The 21,079-nt window shown below is 41.8% G+C and overlaps 1 protein-coding gene across 1 annotated transcript in view; it reads right to left on the bottom strand.

Moving 5' to 3' along the window:
• LOC147138033 (discs large homolog 1-like protein) overlaps window positions 1-3,997 on the bottom strand; it is a 184,438-nt gene extending 180,441 nt beyond the window's left edge. The window contains exon 1 of the mRNA XM_086048009.1: window positions 3,657-3,997. Coding sequence (XP_085904135.1) covers window positions 3,657-3,675 — 19 coding nt within the window. The 5' untranslated portion in view covers window positions 3,676-3,997. The remainder of the gene's footprint in view (window positions 1-3,656) is intronic.
• Between the last annotated feature and the right edge of the window lie 17,082 nt (window positions 3,998-21,079).

Below are 21,079 nucleotides of genomic sequence, written 5' to 3'. Positions count from 1 at the left end.
AACTGAGTGCTCAAGGCTTCAATGAATTTTCCTTTCCTCAGAATTCAAGAGTACAAAGAACCGAGGAATTTATTTGTCATACCAACTAGGGCTGTCATGATTAGTCGACTAATCACGACGAAATCACCAATCAAAATCGTCAACAATTAATTTTAATCGTCGACGCGTCATTTATTTATATATTTATTTATTTGGCACATTATTTTTCTCGCGAGACTGCCGCAGCTCGCTCTTCTCCCGCTGCAACGCACATGCGCAGTGGTGGTAATCCGGGTGATGTAAACAGAGGCATTGTGGGTAAAGTAGTGTAAGCCTTACACTGTAAGGGCTAATTCGTGTTGGCAACAGAGTCCTGAAAGTTACGGCGCATTTCACCAAATATACTCAATACATGCAAACCTGCCTTTCATGGCAGCACGATGAGGATGCCCCATCATTTAAAAAAAGGACGCAAGTTTGTGCTTATGCCTGATTTCATGTATGCACAGTTGTTTCTAGAAGCTTGCTGCAGTTAGCATACGTACGTTAAGGTATGTGTTTGATGTAACGCTGTAACACAATGTCCTATTTGGTACGCTAACACGTCTTAGCATCTTCTATGGGTTAAGCAGCCATTATTCAGTAAACTTGCGTTTATTAACAACCAAAACTCTGTGTGTTTATGCCCGTGGTGGACATCGAAGCAGGAAGCGCATGCTTGCTTGCTTGCTCGCTCTCTCTCTCTTTCTTTCTCACTCGCGAACGGAGTGATGTGTTCATGAACTGGGAAATATCAGCACTCAACACAAAAACGACATATGTTCCACTCGTTGGCATCACATAACAATGAAACCCATAATTAAGTTTGTTGTAATATAGTACGTTATAGTGAGAAAAAAAAAGTCTTACTTTTTTTTGTTACAGGTGCATACCACATTTTGATTGTGTGGATCAATTTACTACTTTTAAATTATCCATCCTAGTGAAGAAAAACAAAACCTTTTTGATAAAGTTTAAATTAACACAAAATTAAAAACCAATGAATGATATCAAGATCCATCAGGTGTCCATATTAAGCAACAGAGTGTCAGTACCCGCAAAGCATCAATAGCTGGCCAATGGGCCGCAACGCTCGAGTCATACTCATTTTGATTAGTACTCACAGGGAAACAATTAAAACACACAAATTATTACTATTACGGATATGACCAGTTTTTTTTCTTTTTTTTCCTGAAATTTAAAATTTAATTAAAAAAAAAAAAAAACAATACTACCAAAAGGAGAAACACAAGACGGTACTCAAAGGGGGCAGGTAGAAGTTCATGACCTTGTAACAGTCCTACCCCTTGTTTTACACCACATATGTCAAAGTCAAGGCCAGCGGGTCACATCCATCCCGCTAGAAGGTTTCTACGGCCCCTGGGATGATATTGCTTTATTATTAGATCTGCCCGCAGCAAGCCGGTGTGGGTAGCAGATCTGATCGGGTCCTTCGCGCCTGCCGCTTTAAAATATATTGTAGCGACTTCAAAGAACACGCCGTCAGACGTAGTTTAATCATCATGTTTTTATTAGTCCGACTGGCTAATAAGGGCCGCAGCCGACGCCAATACAGTACGACAACCGTTCAGTCAAAAAAGAGCAACGGCTCTCCTGTTCGTCCTCCGCTACTGTCGCTCGCATGCCCCCCCATCCAGCGAGCCGTACGATGCATTTATTAACCTCGGAAACAAAACAACTTGGCAAGACACAAATTCGACCACAACACAGATAACCCGATTCGTTACACTATTTCTGTAATATATTTCTTTGCATCAATGTTTGCCACCCCATGGCTGTTGTACATGCTGACTGAAGACTTCACCACGTTTGTTGTTGTGTGTACATGTTAAAAGGTGAGTTTAATCATTTAAGTTCGTGTCAGGTAACTGCTGTACATAATAGCCTAGATATGTTCTTGTGAGTGATGTCACGTTGATGAACACTAGTTAGTTATTTTGGCTCATATGCTAACTATTCTAGTGATGAAACTTGTGAATGCGTATTGTATGTATTGTTTGGCTGATTAATTTCTTAATAGAGTGAATTGTAATGTTTAGGCATATTGTTAACAAATGGATATGCATTGGATAATGTTGCTAGGTTATTCTTTGTCTCTGTTGTTGTAGACCACAATAAATAGACGTGTCAAGTGGAATACGGGCCTGTGTTTTCTGACATGATCACCCACATTCATACCTTGCCACTCTAAAATAGGGTCCGCTGGAGACATCATACCAATCATATGATCCTCTCCGTTTTACTTCACATTATGTACAGTTCATACAATCTTGCAGGCCGAGTCAATCAGAAAATTGTTTCAAGATTAGCAACAGAAAGGCAAACGGAAGTGACGTACAAGCTGCCTCGCAAAAGTAGCAGTAATGTACTTTTTTTTATTTTTTTTATTTAGTAACTCCGAAGATAAAAACACAACAGCCATGGGGGTGACAAACATAGATGCAAAGAAATATATTACAGATATATAAAGCGTGGCATTATCTGCAGGCGCGAAGGACCCGATCCAATCTGGACATTTAAAAAAATTCAATGAACATTCTATCAGTACGGCCCTCGGCTTGTCGCAAAATTTTGTATTTGGTCCATTTGACTTTGGCACCCCTGAACAATATCTCATTTTGTGTACTAGTTTATGGTTGTACAGTTTAAGAATAACTGAAACAAAGTCATAACGTACTCTTGTATTAACTGAGAACAATATCACACTTATAGTCATATAATTTAAGGATATTGAAAACAAAAGTCATGATGGCATGTCATGAGAAAAATGGCGAAAATAGTGTACTCGTTTAAAAATGAGCAGCACAGTTTGAGTTGTTTCTAATTGTATAAAATAAATACAATTGAACGAAGTAGCGAACACTGTTTTGATTGTTGATGCACGCTTTTGATGCAAATTCTACATGACGTGAAGTTAATCAAGTCTAGGTCTTTTGACAGTTATCTTACGCCATAGATGCGTAACTTTGCACATCACTGCAAACGTCAACCACAATAACACATATTTTTGTAAACCTCCTTGATTGTCTATTCTTCTGTTTCCTATACCACTTGTCCCCAAGCTCTATACAGCTCTTGTAATGGATCTAACAATGCACATAAACTTATGTTATGTCCTAGCCTGTACTGTAGCCTATAACTATGTAGCCTAAAGTTGGATGATGACCAGTGTGATACATTGTGGTAATCTTCGACCATGCATTTCTGCTAATTTTTGATAGAGCTTTTGGATTGTGGCATATATACAAAATAAAAAACAAATTCAAATGGGGCTCTTAGGGTAGATCGCATACATGACGGTAGGTGCAACAAATTGAATTTGAAGCCTGAAAAATGCGATGATATCGCCACCATCACTGCTATTCAACTACAATAGTATCCCGTAGTCGTAGGGACAAATTAAGTTTCATGTGTGAGCAAAACAAAAACAATCCACGAAGGCTTGTTATTTGCGTGTGAGTAAATAATCAGGGTCGCCAAACGAAGTGGAACTTCACAAAATCAGCCGGCACATTTACAGAGTTTAAAACTAACTTGTTGTAAAATGCAGTCGATTACTCTGGCAGGCGGAGTGAAACAAATAAACTATTTATAAATCATGACAACATTTTCTTTACCTTTCTGTCGCACAGGCATGGTGCTGTTCCCTGAGGCTGGAGTGAGTCGATGAGCGTCTGTGTTCGTCTAAATGTCAACGTCCGTACTGGCTGCCGCCTCCAAACCGGGACACCACACAGACACACGCGAATGTCTCAGTGGGGTGCTTGGCTGTTCAGCAACGCGAAAATTAGTCAAAAGTTCACATATAGGGTAAAACACAGACATACACACGCACACGCGCAAGCTCGAATCGAAAGGGTTGACGTCAAACGTCTAGCATGGGGACTTTGAGCTCGTGCAGTGCACTTCTTCACATTAATGTCCACATCTGTTGTAAATAAATTCAGCTAGCTGTAGAGTACTTCTGTTTTTCCTCTCAGGTGAATCGACACTGTTAGACCGGTTTCAAGGTGGTGTGGAGGCAATTTTTTTTTTTTACTCGCTCTCACACACGCACACGCACACACACACACACACATGCCTCCCCGCACACACCTTGATCACTCAGCTCCAAATGCTGTTAAAGCTGGTTTTATTTGACAGTATTGTTGTGTTGCACCAGGGGATAAAAGGCTTTGGATCCACACCCAGTCAATCCCCAGAGATTTATTTATGTAATTATTTATAACTATATACTGTATACATATACAATACATATATTAAGGGTGTAACAGCCGGTACGCTAAATCACATTTCGGTTCGGTTCGGTTACTTGGAAATTTCGGTTGGGTATATTTTAGGTATGTTTATTTTGAAAAGGTGACAAGTAAACGGTGCATTTTTTAGAAAAAATGAATAAAAATGAACCATTTGGGTGATATTCTAAAAAATTACACCAGAATAAAAAAATACACTAACAATAAAGAACACTTAATTTTGTAACTGGCAGCACTGAAATCTTTAAACACTCAGCAGCAACAGCCTCTGACTATGACACATTATTCAAGTTAAAGACAAGTTGTCATTACAGAACATGTATACACTTTTTGTGATGAAAAAAAATACATAGAATAACAGTTACAATTATTGCTAACTATATTAAAACTCTTTTTATAATGAAATACAGTAACTTTAAAGTCTTTATGAAATTATTTACACGTTTTAGGCATTAAAATCTTTGAATGTTCAACAGCATATTGTAACGGATTGGGTTATCTGTGGTGTGGTCGGATTTGTGTTTTGCTGAATTGGGATGTTTCCGAGGTTCATGAATGCATCGTATGGCTAGTGAGAAGAGCAGCGGAGAACGAAGAACAGAGCTGTTGTACTTTGTTTTTGGCTAAAAAAGACTGCTTGCTATTTTGGCAAAGTGCCAATGGCAGCATTTGTTGTAACAAATGTCTGTAACATCTCCTATAACAAAAAAATAACAAAACATATTTAAACTTAATCTGATTTAGCGTAACCTGTATTTTAATACTTTAAGTGCAATATGCATCGTCTGATTGACATTACTGTGCAACTTAGCAATGGACGCTGCTTTTATTTAACCTAATGTAGCACCCGGTGTAGTATATTTTCTTTTAAATTATATTGCAATTCGCCCTGCGATTGGCTGGCAACCAGTTCAGGTTGTACCCCGCTTTTTTTCCATGTTGTAGAAAAATTGACTTTTTAACCGTGTAAAAATTGTTGGATCTCAAGAGTTCCTTCAAGCCCAACAAGTGTGAAATTAATTGCCAACTGTATCTTTTGTTATATGCCTATTTCTGAACTTGTGTCTGTGAGCAAGCCGTTCTGCATTCCTGCCCGACTGGTACATACCAGTGGGACTGTGAGCAAGCCATTCTGCATTTCTGCCCCACTGGTACATGCCAGTGGAACTGATTTACATAATAACTGACCCCACACGGAGTTACACCGCCCCTACAGGGCACGAGACTGCAATCACAATGATCACATACTGTATGCAACCTTTTCTCACAATGTATGAGTAATTATTTCATCTAGCTGTGTTTGCCTCCCCCACCAGATATTGAGTGTTTGGCACCCATGTGACAAGTGGATATTAAGTGCCATGTGATTGTTTACTCTTTGTTTTTTTTTGTTTTTGTTTTTTTGCTATTGTACAGGGGTGTGGTGGACATCAGGAATTTCACGAGATTTTCAAACAGCCTGTCCTTTGAAGGCCGCAATTGGCGTGCGTCAGGGACGGTCCAGCCCCCCAACTCCCACCTTCGCTGAATTGGTGTTGGTTTATGTTGGCCGCTGACAAAAGATTAACAACAAGATTTCAACTTTTAATCAAAGATATCTAAAAAGATATTTACATCTGGATCTGATATGCTATTTAGAACATTGCATAATTTTTAACAATATCGTCAGACACACGGCACATTAATAAAAACTACCATTCACACTCTGAGAAGATAGAAAGTCTATTCTGTATTTAATTCATCTAACATGCATATTTTTGGAACGTGTGAGGAAGCCGGTCAGCACAAGTAGAATGCCCATGCAAGCACACGGAGAACCCTACTACTACTAATATTCGAATACAGACCCTCTTGACTTCGAGGACATGCTTACCACCAGAATATTAAGTCGCAATTTTTTTTGTGAGCCACTGACATCACCAAACTTGAATTCTTCTTTTGTGATGCTTTTCCACGCTTTTATTGCATCCTCTTTTCGTTGTTTGTTTTGGAGAGTTATTCCCCTCAGTCTCTTCTGTCGCAGGTGAAAATGTGCTCTATCGGGTTTAAGTCTGGAGAATGACCTGGCCAGTCTCAAGCTTCCAAATGTATTCCCACGATGACATTTTGACAGTTTTTTGGGGTCATTATCTTGCTCCCTGATGAAGAATCGCCCAATCAGTCAGATTCAGGGCCAAGGGCCATTCGGGGAAATGTCGTGATTTTCCCGAGCAGCCAGTGTATTTTCGGGATGATTGAACCGTCTGACGGCCACCCCTGTTGTCGATTAACTTTCATAGTGTGACGTCCGCCGCACGAACCCCACTTCGCTATTAACTTTAGGCATGTGACACCTGACATTCGCACCTCCCAAAACGATGCCATACACACCCCTACCGGTCATCTATTATGATTAGGTGTGTGACAGACACCGTAAGGCCTGCGCTCTCCCCCCAACACCCAACCAAATCACACCCCCCAACCGCCCCCGTCGACGATTACGTGTCATTGCATGACAGCCGTATATATTAGTCTGGGGCCTCAGTAAACCAGTCAGTATCTGGTGTGACCACCATTTGCCTCATGCAGTGCAACACATCTCCTTCACATAGAGTTGATCGTGTTATCGATTGTGGCCTGTGTAATGTTGGTCCACTCCTTTTCAATGGCTGTGCGAAGTTGCTGGATACACGCTGTCGTATACGTCGATCCAGAGCACCCCAAACATGCTCAATGGGTGACATGTCCGGTGAGTATGCTGGCCATGCAAGAACTGGGACGTTTTCAGCTTCTAATAATTGTCTACAGATCCTTGCAATATTAAGTCGTGCATTATCCTGCTGCAACCTGAGGTGATGTTCTTGGATGTATGGCATAACAATGGGCCTCAGGATCTTGCCACGCTATCTCTGTGCATTCAAAATGCCATCATTGAAATGCACGTGTGTTCTTCGTCCATAACAGACGCTCGCTCAAACCATAACCCCACCACCACCATGTGCCACTCGATCCACAACATTGACATCAGAAAACAAGCTCACCCAAACGACGCCACACACTGTCTGCCATCTGCCCTGAACAGTGTAAACTGGGATTCATTCGTGAAGAGAACACCTCTCCAACGTGCCAGACACCATTGAATGTGAGCATTTGCCCACTCAAGTTGGTTATGACGATGAACTGGAGTCAGGTCGAGACCCTGATGAGAACGCAAGCATGCAGATGAGCTTCCCTGAGATGGTTTCTGACAGTCTGTGCAGAAATACTTTGGTTATGCAAACCTATTCTTTCAGCAGCTGTCCAAGTGGCTGGTCTCAGACGATCTTGGAGGTGAACATGCTGGATGTGGAGGTCTTGGGTTGGTGTGGTTACAAGTGGTCTGTGGTTGTGACGCTGGTTGGATGTACTGCCAAATTCTCAGAAACGCCTTTGGAGATGGCTTATGGTACGGAAATGAACATTCAATACACGAGCAATAGCTCTGGTTGGCATTCCTGCTGTCAGTGTGCCAATCGAATGTTCCCTCAAATTTGGCAACATCTGTGGCATTGTGCTGTGTGATAAAACTGCACCTTTCAGAGTGGCCTTTTATTGTGGGCAGTCTAAGGCACATCTGTGCACTAATCATGGTGTCTAAGTCAGCATCTTGATATGGCACACCTGTGAGGTGGGAGGGATCATCTCGGCAAAGGAGAAGTGCTCACTATCACAGATTTAGACTGGTTTGTGAACAATATTTGAGAGAAATTGACATATTGTGTATGTGTAAAAAGTTTGTGACCTTTGAGTTAATCTCATAAAAATGGGAGCAAAAACAAGAATGTTGTGTTTACATTTTTGTTGAGTGTGCATATGTATATACCCAACGTTGGGTAAAAGTAACCCAATCCACTCCCAGAGAGTGGGTTAGGAAAACAAACCAACATTTTTAAGTTTGCATTATTATTATCTATCCATCCATTATCCTTATGCATTATTCTTATCCATTTATCCTCACGAGGGTCGCAGTTGTGCTGAAGCCTATCCCAACGGTCTGTCTTCGGGCAGTTGAGAGGGTACATCCTGAACTGGTTGCCAGCCAATTGCAGGGCACACAACGACAAACAACCATTCACAGTCACAGTCACACCTAGGGACAATTTAGAATGTTCCATTAAACCTCTTCTAAAGCCTTTGGAATGGAGGAAGAAATCAGAGTACCCAGAGAAAACCCACGCAGGCATGGGGAGAACATGCAAACTTCGACACAGGAAGGCCAGAGACAGGATTTAAACCCTGAACCTCTGCACTGTGAGAAGGATGTGCTAACCAGTCCACCACTGTGCCGCCATAACTATTATTATTATTATTATAATTATTATTATTACGACTACTGTTGCTGTTATTGATACTTCTTTAAGACAAAAGGTTGTTGTTTGTTTATTGTTGTTTTGCATTATTGTTCTCAAAACAAAAATGGTAGTTGTGCTGGCTATTACCAATGTTTGCGCAATAGCTCTGATTGATCGTTTCCATGTTGATTACATCCCTTACTGTAATTAAGCTTCACAGGCAAAACCCAAACTCAACATAGACATTGAGAATTATCTATTGTGTGAATAATTAATGTTAGACGCCATGGGCAATAAAACACGTAAGTCACATGTTCTGAAATTTTTGCTGATATGAAAAATAGATGTGTTCAAACAAAGGTGCAATCATCTAAAATGTGCATTAGATACAGCTGTAAGTACCTGGAATTGAATGAAATGTTCATCTAAATGTTTTCAGTAGAATGCGGTTGAGGTGAGTTCATATAGTAAAATGGCACCACTACACTACTAATCTAACTAATCTAAAATACACTAATCGCTTCTCGGCTTTCATTTGTGTCTCTCTATTATGACATGTAAACCTCACCTGTTGTAACCTACATTTTTTTGATAGACCCCAAGTAATTACTGTATATAGTTCGAAGAGATGAAATGTTAGGCCCAGGTAGGGCTGATCGATTGCGAAAAAAATATGAATCACGATTATTTTGGTAAGGATTGAAATCACGATTATTTAAACGATTATTTATTTTTTGCAACAAAGCAAAAACAGGTTTTAACATGTAAAAAGTATTAAGACAAAATTCTTTGAAACGCTATAATAATTAATTTATTTTGGACCCAACAACATTTATTAAATTATTTATTTATTTATTTTTAATTGAAGTGCAAATGTATAAATTAAAGTATGGCTTCCTTGTATAAACAAACTAGTTAACTTGCTATGCACTTATAAATTGCCAAAGTAGTAAACTGCTTGGAGTAAAATGCCAATTTTGACAAAATAACATACATGCTATTCATCTATACATTTAGACCTTTGTCTGGAGCCTTTTTTGTTTTGTTTTTAAAGTAATATTTACATACAGTAAACAAAGTTAAAGTAATTTACTTCTGATAAATTATAAATTTAATATATTGATTGGGTTCAAACTAATTTAAATGTTGACTGTTACATACTAGTACGTAATCTATACAATACTTATAATTTACAGTAGGCCATATGTAAACTGTATTACAATACAATGACCAATAATATGTTTGCAAATTGCATTTGAAGCAATTTGAAACAAAATGAACACAAAAAAATTTGACTTCATATTTTAGAAGAAATTTAACTTAAGTCACAGTAATAATGTTTAGCATGGTTTCTATTTTTGTGCTAATAAAAGTAGTGTATATTTGCACAAAATATGTTATTTAAAATATGTGCCGATTGCGATGTGGAGTCTGCGCCCTAAACATTTGGAAGCCTTGTATAGATTCTGTTATCTTTTTGTGTCTCTCCGATGTTGATGGGTGGGAGTTGATGCGTACAGTGATTCAACGACTAAGATTTGCGTTGCGGACGACGCCAAATCTAACTCGGTGTTTTCTTGCTTTGGTGTATCATAACATCATCGTAAACCAAACGATGGTTGACTAGATTCGTTGTGTTGCCGGTGGATGCAGAGACAAGTTGCACTTATTAGGTCTTTGCTCGCCATCTTCCACGGCAAACCCAAAATGTAACCAAATAAGCGATTTTGACTTTCCTTGCTTGTTTACAAGTCGTTCCTGTGGCGGGTCTTGTGACATTTTTAGGTTGGGTAGGAGCGTGTGCAGTGTGACTTGCGGAGTGCGGCATGCGGGCTGGCTGGCTGGCTAACTAGCTAGCTTGGAGAGGGCAGCGTGGCGGAGTAACTCGTGTGCGCATGCCTCAACTCAAAATTAGTATTAACAATTGTTTTTTTTTTACAATTATGCCAATTTCGTAATTGTGGAGTGTAATCGTAATTGAATTTAAATTAATTGCACAGCCCTAGGCCCAGGATTATTTTGTTTTACTTAATTGATCTCATAAAGACAGAAAAAAGACAACAACAAAAAAAGTTTAAAGTTTGATGGAAATTTGAATCCCCCCTCCAGTCACAAGTGTGCTTTTATAACCTTTTCCCTCAATTTCCAGTCATTGTGCCAAAGACAGCTGTCAATCTACATTGTCGGTGCAATGGATGCACACAGTGGATGTTTTTATGAGAGAATGATTACACCTATTTACTGGCAACTTAGTTGCAGGCATATTTGATATTGCAGACAGTTAATGTCTACCGAGTCACTGTAGGTCACAGATTAGTGCAGTGGGCTGTAAGCAATATAGGCTATCATGTCTGGTTGTGCACTAGAGGAGTGACCACGGGAACCTAACAGAGAGAAGTAGACATGCACACACGCAAACACACCCCCACACACCACCACATGCACACGCACACTCACACACAGCAGTTGAATGCAGGTCATGGGCATAGGCTTTGGTATTGTTATTGATTAGGTCACAGTAGCATATTGACCACCTCTGTGGGATTTGTATGGAGTAAGATCGCTGTCAAAAGGGCATATCCGTGATTTAAAGATTTGTATCCGTAATAGTAAAAGGAATGTCTGTAATTAAAGATTTGTATCCGTAATACTAATAATTTGTGAGTACAAATCAAAATTTTGAGGGTTTGACTTCTTTTCTTGAGAGTACGAATCAAAATTGTGAGTGTTTTACTTCTTGTGAGTACGAAAAAAAAACTGTGAAAACTGCCATTGTTTTGTGAATACAACTCTCGCTTCTATGACTACGAATCTTCACTACGCACAAATTGCCAGTTTAGGACAAACAAATCACTTTTGTGAGGACGAATCTATACAACATGCAAATTAGGATGACGTCACAGAACACAGGCAGGTCTGAAGGGGAGTTAATTGATCCGCGATTCCTCTCCCCGCGCATGCGTAGAGAAGAAAAAAAAGATGGTGAACGCGAGCGAATCGGACGGAATTTTTGAATTTTTTAAAATTTTCATGTTAATGCGATGTCTGTAAAGCGGAAACACTATTCACGTAAAAATAATACAATTTTAAAAAATGGAGATACGTGTTTTTCACATGGCAGCGACGATATGCAGCTGACAATATCCATCCATCCATTATCTCCCGCTTATCCGAAGTCGGGTCGCGGAGGCAGCAGCTTCAGCAGGGAAGCCCAGACTTCCCTCTCCCCAACAACATCTTCCAGCTCTTCCGGAAGGATCCCAAGGCGTTCCCAGGCAAGCCGGGAGACATAGTCTCTCCAGCGTGCTCTGGGTCGTCCTCAGGGTATCCTGCCAGTGGGACACCTCACCAGGGAGGCGTCCAGGGGGCATCCTTATCAGATGCCTGAGCCACCTCAACTGGCTCCTCTCAATGTGGAGGAGCAGCGGCTCGACTCTGAGTCCCTCCCGGATGGCCGAACTTCTCACCCTATCTCTAAGGGAGAGCCCGGACACCCTGCGAAGGAAACCCATTTCGGCCGCTTGTATCCGAGATCTTGTTCTTTCGGTCATGACCCATAGCTCATGACCATAGGTGAGAGTAGGAACGTAGATCGACCGGTAAATTGAGAGCTTCGCTTTTCGGCTGAGCTCCTTCTTCACCACGACAGGCCGATACAGGGTCCGCATCACAGCAGACGCTGCACCGATCCGCCTGTCGATCTCCCGTTCCATCTTACCCTCACTCGTGAACAAGACCCCAAGATACTTGAACTCCTCCACTTGGGGCAGAATCCCATCCCCGACCCGGAGAGGGCACGCCACCCTTTTCCGACTGAAGACCATGGTCTCAGATTTGGAGGTGCTGATTTTCATTCCGACCGTTTCACACTCGGTTGCGAACCGCTCCAGCGAGGGTTGGAGATCGCGGCTTGAAGAAGCCAACAGTACCACATCATCTGCAAAAAGCAGAGATGCAATACTGAGGCCACCAAACCGGACCCCCTCGACACCTCGGCCGCATCTAGAAATTCTGTCCATAAAAGTTATGAACAGAATCGGTGACAAAGGGCAGCCTTGGCGGAGTCCAACCCTCACTGGAAACGAATCCGACTGACTGCCGGCAATGCGGACCAAACTCTGACTACGGTGGTACAGGGACCGGACAGCCCTTATCAGGGGGCTCGGCACCCCGTACTCCCGAAGCACCCCCCACAGAACTCCCCGAGGGACACGGTCGAACGCCTTCTCCAAGTCCACAAAACACATGTAGACTGGTTGGGCGAACTCCCATGCACCCTGACTGTTGTTTGGGCTTATGCACCAAACAGCAGTGCAGAGTACCCACCCTTTTTGGAGTCCTTGGAGGGTGTGGTGGAGGGCACTCCACCTGGGGACTCCATCGTTCTGCAGGGGAACTTCAATGCTCACGTGGGCAATGACAGTGAGACCTGGAGAGGTGTGATTAGGAGGAACAGCCCCCCGAAATGAACCCGAGCGGTGTTCGGTTACTGGACTTCTGTGCCTATCACGGATTGTCCATAATGAACACCATGTTCAAACAAAAGAGTGTCCATATGTGCACTTGGCACCAGGATACCCTAGGCCGAAGTAAGATGATCGACTTTGTAGTCGTATCATCGGACTTGCAGCCGCATGTTTTGGACACTCGGGTGAAGAGAGGGGCGGAGCTGTCAACTGATCACCATCTGGTGGTGAGTTGGCTCCGATGGTGGGGGAAGATGCCGGTCCGACCTGGCAGACCCGAACGTATTGTGAGGGTTTGCTGGGAACGTCTGGCAGAATCCCCTGTCAGAAGGAGTTTCAACTCCCACCTCCGGCAGAACTTTTCCCACGTCCCGGCGGAGGCGGGCGACATCGAGTGCGAGTGGACCATGTTTCGTGCCTCCATTGTTGAGGCGGCCGATCGGAGCTGTGGCCGCAAGGTGGTCGGTGCCTGTCGTGGCGGCAATCCCCGAACCCGCTGGTGGACACCAGCGGTAAGGGATGCTGTCCAGCTGAAGAAGGAGTCCTATCGGGCCTTTTTGGCCTGCGGGACCCCGGACGCAGCTGACAGGTACTGGCTGGCCAAGCGGAATGTAGCTCTGGCGGTTTCTGAGGCAAAAACTCAGGTGTGGGAGGAATTCGGGGAGGCCATGGAAAATGACTTCCGGACGGCTTCGAGGAAATTCTGGTCCACCATCCGACGTCTCAGGAGAGGGAAGCAGTGCACCATTAACACTGTTTATAGTGGAAATGGGGTGCTGCTGACCTCAACTCTGGACATTGTGGGTCGGTGGGGAGAATACTTCGAAGACCTCCTCAATTCCACCGACACGCCTTCCACTGAGGAAGCAGAGCCTGGAGACTCTGAGGTGGGCTCTCCTATCTCTGGGGTTGAAGTAACCGAGGTAGTCAAAAAGCTCCTCGGTGGCAAAGCCCTGGGGGTGGATGAGATCCGCCCGGAGTTCATAAAGGCTCTGGATGTTGAGGGGCTGTCATGGTTGACACGTCTCTACAACATCGCGTGGACATCGGGGACAGTGCCTCTGGATTGGCAGACCGGGGTGGTGGTCCCCCTTTTTAAGAAGGGGGACCGGAGGGTGTGCTCCAATTACAGAGGGATCACACTCCTCAGCCTCCCCAGTAAGGTCTATTCAGGGGTGCTGGAGGGGAGGGTCCGTCGGAAGGTCGAATCTCGGATTCAGAAGGAGCAGCTAACAATATATATTTCTAATTCAGAGACACATTTATCGATGTTATCATTTAGTTGATTAATTTATTTTGATTACATATCGAAGTTCCCATCATCTCAAACAGTATACTTCGTCTGATAAATATTTGTATGTAATTACCCATCCATTATATATACCGCTTATCCTCACAAGGGTCGCGGGGCGTGCCGGAGCCTATCCCAGCTGTCTTCGGGCAGTAAGCGGGTGACACCCTGAATTGGTTGCCAGCCATTCGCAGGGCACACAGAGACAAACTATCACACACACTCACAATCACAACATTTCATATATTTATCTAGGAATACACAATCACAAGTTTGCTCCATGGGGCAGATTCGTAATTTGCTCTTATTATGCATACTAGATGTTGTATAGAGACTCAACTGTTCTACAACTAGGTACCAATAAAGGCTGCCGGTGGATATGCCAGAGATACCGAGGAGACGTAGCGTGAACTCCCAGTCAGCCCTGTTTTAATGTTAAGTCACCTGCATTAAAGCCAACTCCGACGAAGCTGATGTGTGTGCATATATTTATTAATATCCAAAGACACTACACGACCAACACATAAAAAAAGAATGACAACACACACTATCTCAGTGTCTACAAACACGGTATACTGTACTTATGAATATGTAATATTTTTACCAAAAAACATGTAAGGACGACAACAACACTCAGTAAGATGTTAAAGCAGATAAACCTCACTTGTGTCACTACATTTCAGTTTAAACTAGTTCGCAGAATAACAAAATAGCCCTTTGTGATATGTCTTCACTATACAAGAAAATGATGCGCAACATTTTTTCTTTTGCATTAAATACTACTTGTTTTTTTTTTTTAGTTCATAAAAACGGAGCAACCAAATTAGCAAGAGCTATTAACAATATCCATACAATACATTTTTGTAGACGTGATAAATTGTTGGGTACAGAGACACGTTGAAAACAGAGCTCCATTAGCCAAGTACTAATGCTAACAGTGAAACGCATCATTAGATTGCAATCTATCGCCGTAAGCCTGAGTCCAAAGCTATTATTTGAGACAGAACAACGTTATGAAATACATACAGTATTAATAAATTGGATATACACGTTGCTGACTTTACCTGCTGTGAAGATGGGTCTCCTGAGCCGCTGGAAGCGCCGTCCGATCCGCTCGCCATCTTTTTTTTCTTCTCTACGCATGCGCGGGGAGAGGAATCGCGGATCAATTAACTCCCCTTCAGACCTGCCTGTGTTCTGTGACGTCATCCTAATTTGCATGTTGTACAGATTCGTCCTCACAAAAGTGATTTGTTTGTCCTAAACTGGCAATTTGTGCGTAGTGAAGATTCGTAGTCATAGAAGCGAGAGTTGTATTCACAAAACAATGGCAGTTTTCACAGTTTTTTTTTCGTACTCACAAGAAGTCAAACACTCACAATTTTGATTCGTACTCTCAAGAAAAGAAGTCAAACCCTCACAATTTTGATTTGTACTCACAAATGATTACTATTATGGATACGAATCTTTAATCACGGATATGCCTTTTACTATTACGGATACAAATCTTTAAATCACGGATATGCCTTTTTGACAGCGATCTTACTCCATAGATTTGGGGGTTTACATGGTCAGTGTGGAGAGAAATGTATGCAGGATTACTTAAGTGAGTTTAATCAAGGAACAAAAGTAACATTGAGTCCAGAGTTCACACAAGCATGTGCAAGATGGGGAACAAAGGACGCTACTTTCATCAACGTTTGTGCGCGTGTGTCCATTGTTGATTGTTGGACTCCACAAAGGGACGTCAGTAAAATACCAGAGAATAGTACAACATATACAGAACTACACTTTAGTAAAGAATAAATTCACCAAAGGTTTTTGTACTCCATGTTTGTAAGCAAAATGTAACCAAATTTAAATGCTCCTAAATCCACAATTTTGGGGAAAATGTGCCTCAAGAATCAAAATTTCAAAGGACATACACTTCGTCTCATGAGACCCGGCATGCCACATTCGTGTTCGGTTCAAATTTTCTTTGTTCTGCTTTTTGCTTATTCCTAAAGAGGGACCAGTTGCAACAAGGCATCTTACAAGGAGAATAATAGACAGGAAGTTCTTAATTTACTGTACGGAGGGGCACTCACATTTAAAGTAGATAACACACATTTGTTTTATTTAGATTAGAGCCCTGCACACCACATACTGCTGCATCACATAGCAATATAGTTTCTACTGAGGTGGTGCCATATGATAATAATAGTACTGTACTCAAGAGCCGATAACTAACTACCACATTCCTACAGTCATACCCTCCCGCCGCGCTTATAGTTGTCATAGTACAATACAGGACACAGACAACACAATCTTAATAATATTATGATTAAGAATCCTGTTATGGGCAATAATTCGAATAAGCCTATTTTATTGAAACTCGGTCTGTTTAATATTAGATCACGCTCTTCGAAAGCCCTGCTAGTTAATGACCTCATAAGAGATCATAATCTTAACATGATTGGCCTTTGCGAGACCTGGTTAAAACGTGATCATTTTATACCGCTAAATGAGGCCTCGCTTCCAAATTTCATTAGTTCACATGTTGCACTCCCTCATAAGAGAGGTGGGGCTGTAGCCCTTATTTATTAATCTGATCTCAAACTTAGTCCGCATTCGAGCGACGCCTTTAAAACATTTGAAGTTTCATTATGCAATCTACAGCCTCATTGCTGGTTTTTTTTTTCAGTTATTTACCGTCCCCCCGGCTCGTATGATGGATTTTTAGATGAGTTCTCTGAATTTGTTGGCTGATTATGGGTGACTTTAACATTCATATAAATCTCCCGTCGGAACCACTTGGCGTTTCAGACAATAACTGATAGTTTTGTTTTCACGCAGATAATTGACGAAGCGACGCATTAAAATGGTAATACTTTAGATTTGTTTCTAACCTGAGGTTTAGCATTCTCATATGTAATGGTATTCCCATATACTAGTGTTATCCATCCATCCATCCATTATCTCCCGCTTATCCGAAGTTGGGTCGCGGTGGCAGCAGCTTCAGCAGGGAAGCCCAGACTTCCCTCTCCCCAGCAACATCCTCCAGCTCTTCCGGAAGGATCCCAAGGCGTTCCCAGGCAAGCCGGGAGACATAGTCTCTCCAGCGTGTTCTGGGTCGTCCTCGGGGTCTCCTGCCGGTGGGACATGCCCGGAACACCTCACCAGGGAGGCGTCCAGGAGTGTTATGTCTGACCATTACTTTATAAAATTTGAAGTCTGGACTCATTACCATTGTCCTGACCACAATCAAACCTATAGCACCCTAAATATTAGTTCTCCAACCACCGCTGCGCTTTCTGAGCTACTGCCTCTGGCAACTGCTTCCTTTCCGAGCTATATTGGTTCGATTGACAGTCTCACAAATGATTTTAATGCTGCTCTGTTAAATGCGCTTGACTCCATAGCACCATTAAGACCTAAAACCCGTCCTACGCGGCCTACTCCGTGACTGAGGAAACCCACTCACTTAAACAATCATGTAGGAAGATAGAGCGCAAATGGCGTGCGACTAAACTTGAGGTCTTCCATCAGGCATGGTGTGATAGCTTACTATTATACAATGAAGCACTCGCTTTAGCCAAAACTAATTATTTCTCCAGATTAATTTTTCTAAATAAAAAAATCCTAAATATCTATTTGATACAGTTGGCAATGCTAACGCAACAGCTGCCGACCTCCAATAACTCCTCCCATTCATCTCATGACTTCAAGCAATTCTTTACGCAGAAGATTGAGCGCATTCAGGACGAGATTAAGGGCACCGTTCCTAAAACGCTGTTGAATTTCGCGGATACTGATGTTAGCAGGGCTATCTCTTTTTAAAATAGTATCTCTTGAAAGCCTAACAAAATTAATTGGTGCGGCAAAACAGACGACTGTGTGCTCGACCTGTTTCCTGGTAAACTCTTCAAAGAATTGTTTACAACCCTAGGATCCTCCGTTTTAAATATCATTCATCACTCACCTCGGGCACTGTACCAGCAGGTTTTAAGACCGCTGTTATTTGACCCGTGCTTAAGCGGCCAAAGCTCGATCCGGAGAACCTCAGTAATTATAGGCCGTTTTCAAATCTCACATTTATTGAGAAAATTCTCGAAAAAGACAGCTTAGTGACCATATGGCCTCTAATAATCAATTTGAAATTATTCAGTCAGGTTTTAAAGCCCATCACTCTGCTGAGACGACTCTCGCTAAAGTGACTAATGATCTTCTCCTTGCTATGGACTCCGACATCTCATCAATACTACTCTTACTCGATCTTAGTGCTGCTTTTGACACCGTCGATCATAACATACTATTAGAACGCCTTGAAGTATGTGTTGGTATCTCAGGCTCAGCACTTTCTTGGTTTAATTCTTACCTCTCAGTGGACGCACGGTTTAATTCAATGGCAATGCGACTTCTGAGTTTTGTAGAGTTACATGTGGAGACCTGCAGGGATCCGTACTAGGTCCTCTATTGTTTAGCATCTACATGCTTCCGCTTGGTGATATTATACGTAAATATAACATTTTATAACTTTTCACTGTTATGCTGATGATAACCAATTATATATGCCGCTCGAGATAACAAACCCGGCTAATTGCTGTAATTTAGAGGCGTGCCTTGCCGAGATTAAACAATGGATGTCTCTCAATTTTTTTGCTTTTAAACTCAGATAAAACCGAGATGTTGATTATTGGCCCTGCTCATCATCGGCACCTATTTAAGAACACCACTCTGAGGCTCTATAAATGTAGTATTACCCAAAATGATTCAACAAAATATCTTGGTGTTATATTCGACTCAACTCTGTCATTTTAAATGCACATTAAGAATTGTAGAAACTTGTCCATTTCGATGTGCAAGTCAAGGATGATACTCTTGATGAACAGAACACAAATTTATTGTAAACGACATAAAACTGAGAGAGAGCAATGATGCTGCATACGTGCTTCTGTAATAACAATAATTTCGGCCAGTCCCCGCCCCAAATACAGTATTAGTGATTCACTTGACCATCGAACACGTCAAGACAACGGTGGCTTATGTGTGACAAACAACAATTAACCAAATAATCTACAAGAATATTACTAGAACTGCATTTTTTCATCTCCGTAATATTGCTAAAATTCGTCCAATTCTATCGAATAGTGACGCAGAAATTTTAATCCGTTACGTCGTTACATTATTGTACCATTTTTTTCTCTGGTCTTCTCATGTCTAGTATCAAAAGTCTGCAGTTAGTCCAAAATGCGGTCTTGACAAGGACAAGAAAGTTCGATGATATTACTCCGATATTAGCCAATTTGCATTGGCTCCCAGTCCACTTGAGATGCGATTTCAAGGTTTTGCTACTTACCTACAAAATATTGCACGGCTTAGCACCTTCCTATCTCGTCGACTTAGTGATACCATATGTTCCGATCCGAAACCCTCGGTCACAAAATGCCGGCCTTTTAGTGATCCCGAGAGCCAAAAAGAAGTCCGCAGGTTCTAGAGCATTTTCTATTCGGGCACCAGTGCTTTGGAATGCCTTACCCGCGGATATTAGAGGCGCTACCTCAGTTGAAATGTTTAAAACACGACTAAAGACTTATTTGTACACTTCTGCAGTTAGTTGAACTGTTTGTTTTGGCCTCTTTACTGACGCTTCTATTCTTGGCTCTGCCCCCTTTTCCCAAGCTTGGGAATTAGGTGATGACAACCGAATTGGAGGTTGCTGTTTCGATAGCACAGCAACTGACCGCTACAAGATTGGAGGCTGACCACATCCTCGGTGGCGCTGCTATGGAGATCTCTCCATTGACCATTGGGCCCCTGCTCACTTCACCGATGTCATCTTCCTGCAGCACTTCATTTGATTAACTTTCACATTATTTTAACAAACACTGTATAGTACCATAATGTGTTGAATGTTGCCCACTCTGCATCCATTGCAGCCTGATAATCCTCCATAATTCCTCCATCTGTGGTACCATCTCAAGGTTTCTCATTTTTCCCCAGATGTTTTTTTTTTTAGTTTTTCCTTGCCCTTCTGGGGGTTAAGGTCAGGGGATGTCGTGTATATGATCTGGTGCATATGTGAAGCCCTTTGAGGCTTTCCTGTGATTAAGGGCTACATAAATAAATTTGACTTGACTTGACTAGACTAGATAAGTATTTACTCACACCTTGTCAATGAGACCTTTTTGTAGGCCATCTATTAGGTACTGAATCAACTGATATTCATTTGCACAGACAAGGGAATCTATTGCTGTTTGATTGTTGATAAATTCTAGGTGTTGTCTTGGCTTTCCATTACTTTTTGCCCCTCCCTTTCTTCATGTGTTCAATACTTTTTCCCTGTGTCATTTCACCATATTACACACAACTTCTAAGGCAAGTTGCTCTGCTTTCTTTGCATGTATGGATTATTTGGGTTGTTCCTAACATCTGGGGAAAATTTCATGTCAATTGCACCCTTGGAAAGATATTTAGTGTAATAACAAATGTGACATGTTAAATACGTATTTCAGGCGGTGTATTATAGCTAATATGATATAACAATATGAAACGTACTTCAGTGCAATTTTCTATGTTTCAGTAATTTTATGCTGTAATATTCTGACATTTGTGTATATTGATGGTCGTGTGTAAGACCTTCCTTTAGAATTTATAGGGCAATAACATGAGGAGCCACACAATCTGTTTTGTGACACAAAGCTCAGCCAAACATCAATACATCCAATAATCGTGGAT

This window comes from Filicampus tigris, chromosome 12, assembly GCF_054856515.1.
Source record: "Filicampus tigris isolate MCC_2025a chromosome 12, RoL_Ftig_1.0, whole genome shotgun sequence".
NCBI lineage: Eukaryota > Metazoa > Chordata > Actinopteri > Syngnathiformes > Syngnathidae > Filicampus > Filicampus tigris.
This window is presented reverse-complemented; position numbering and strand designations above follow the sequence as displayed.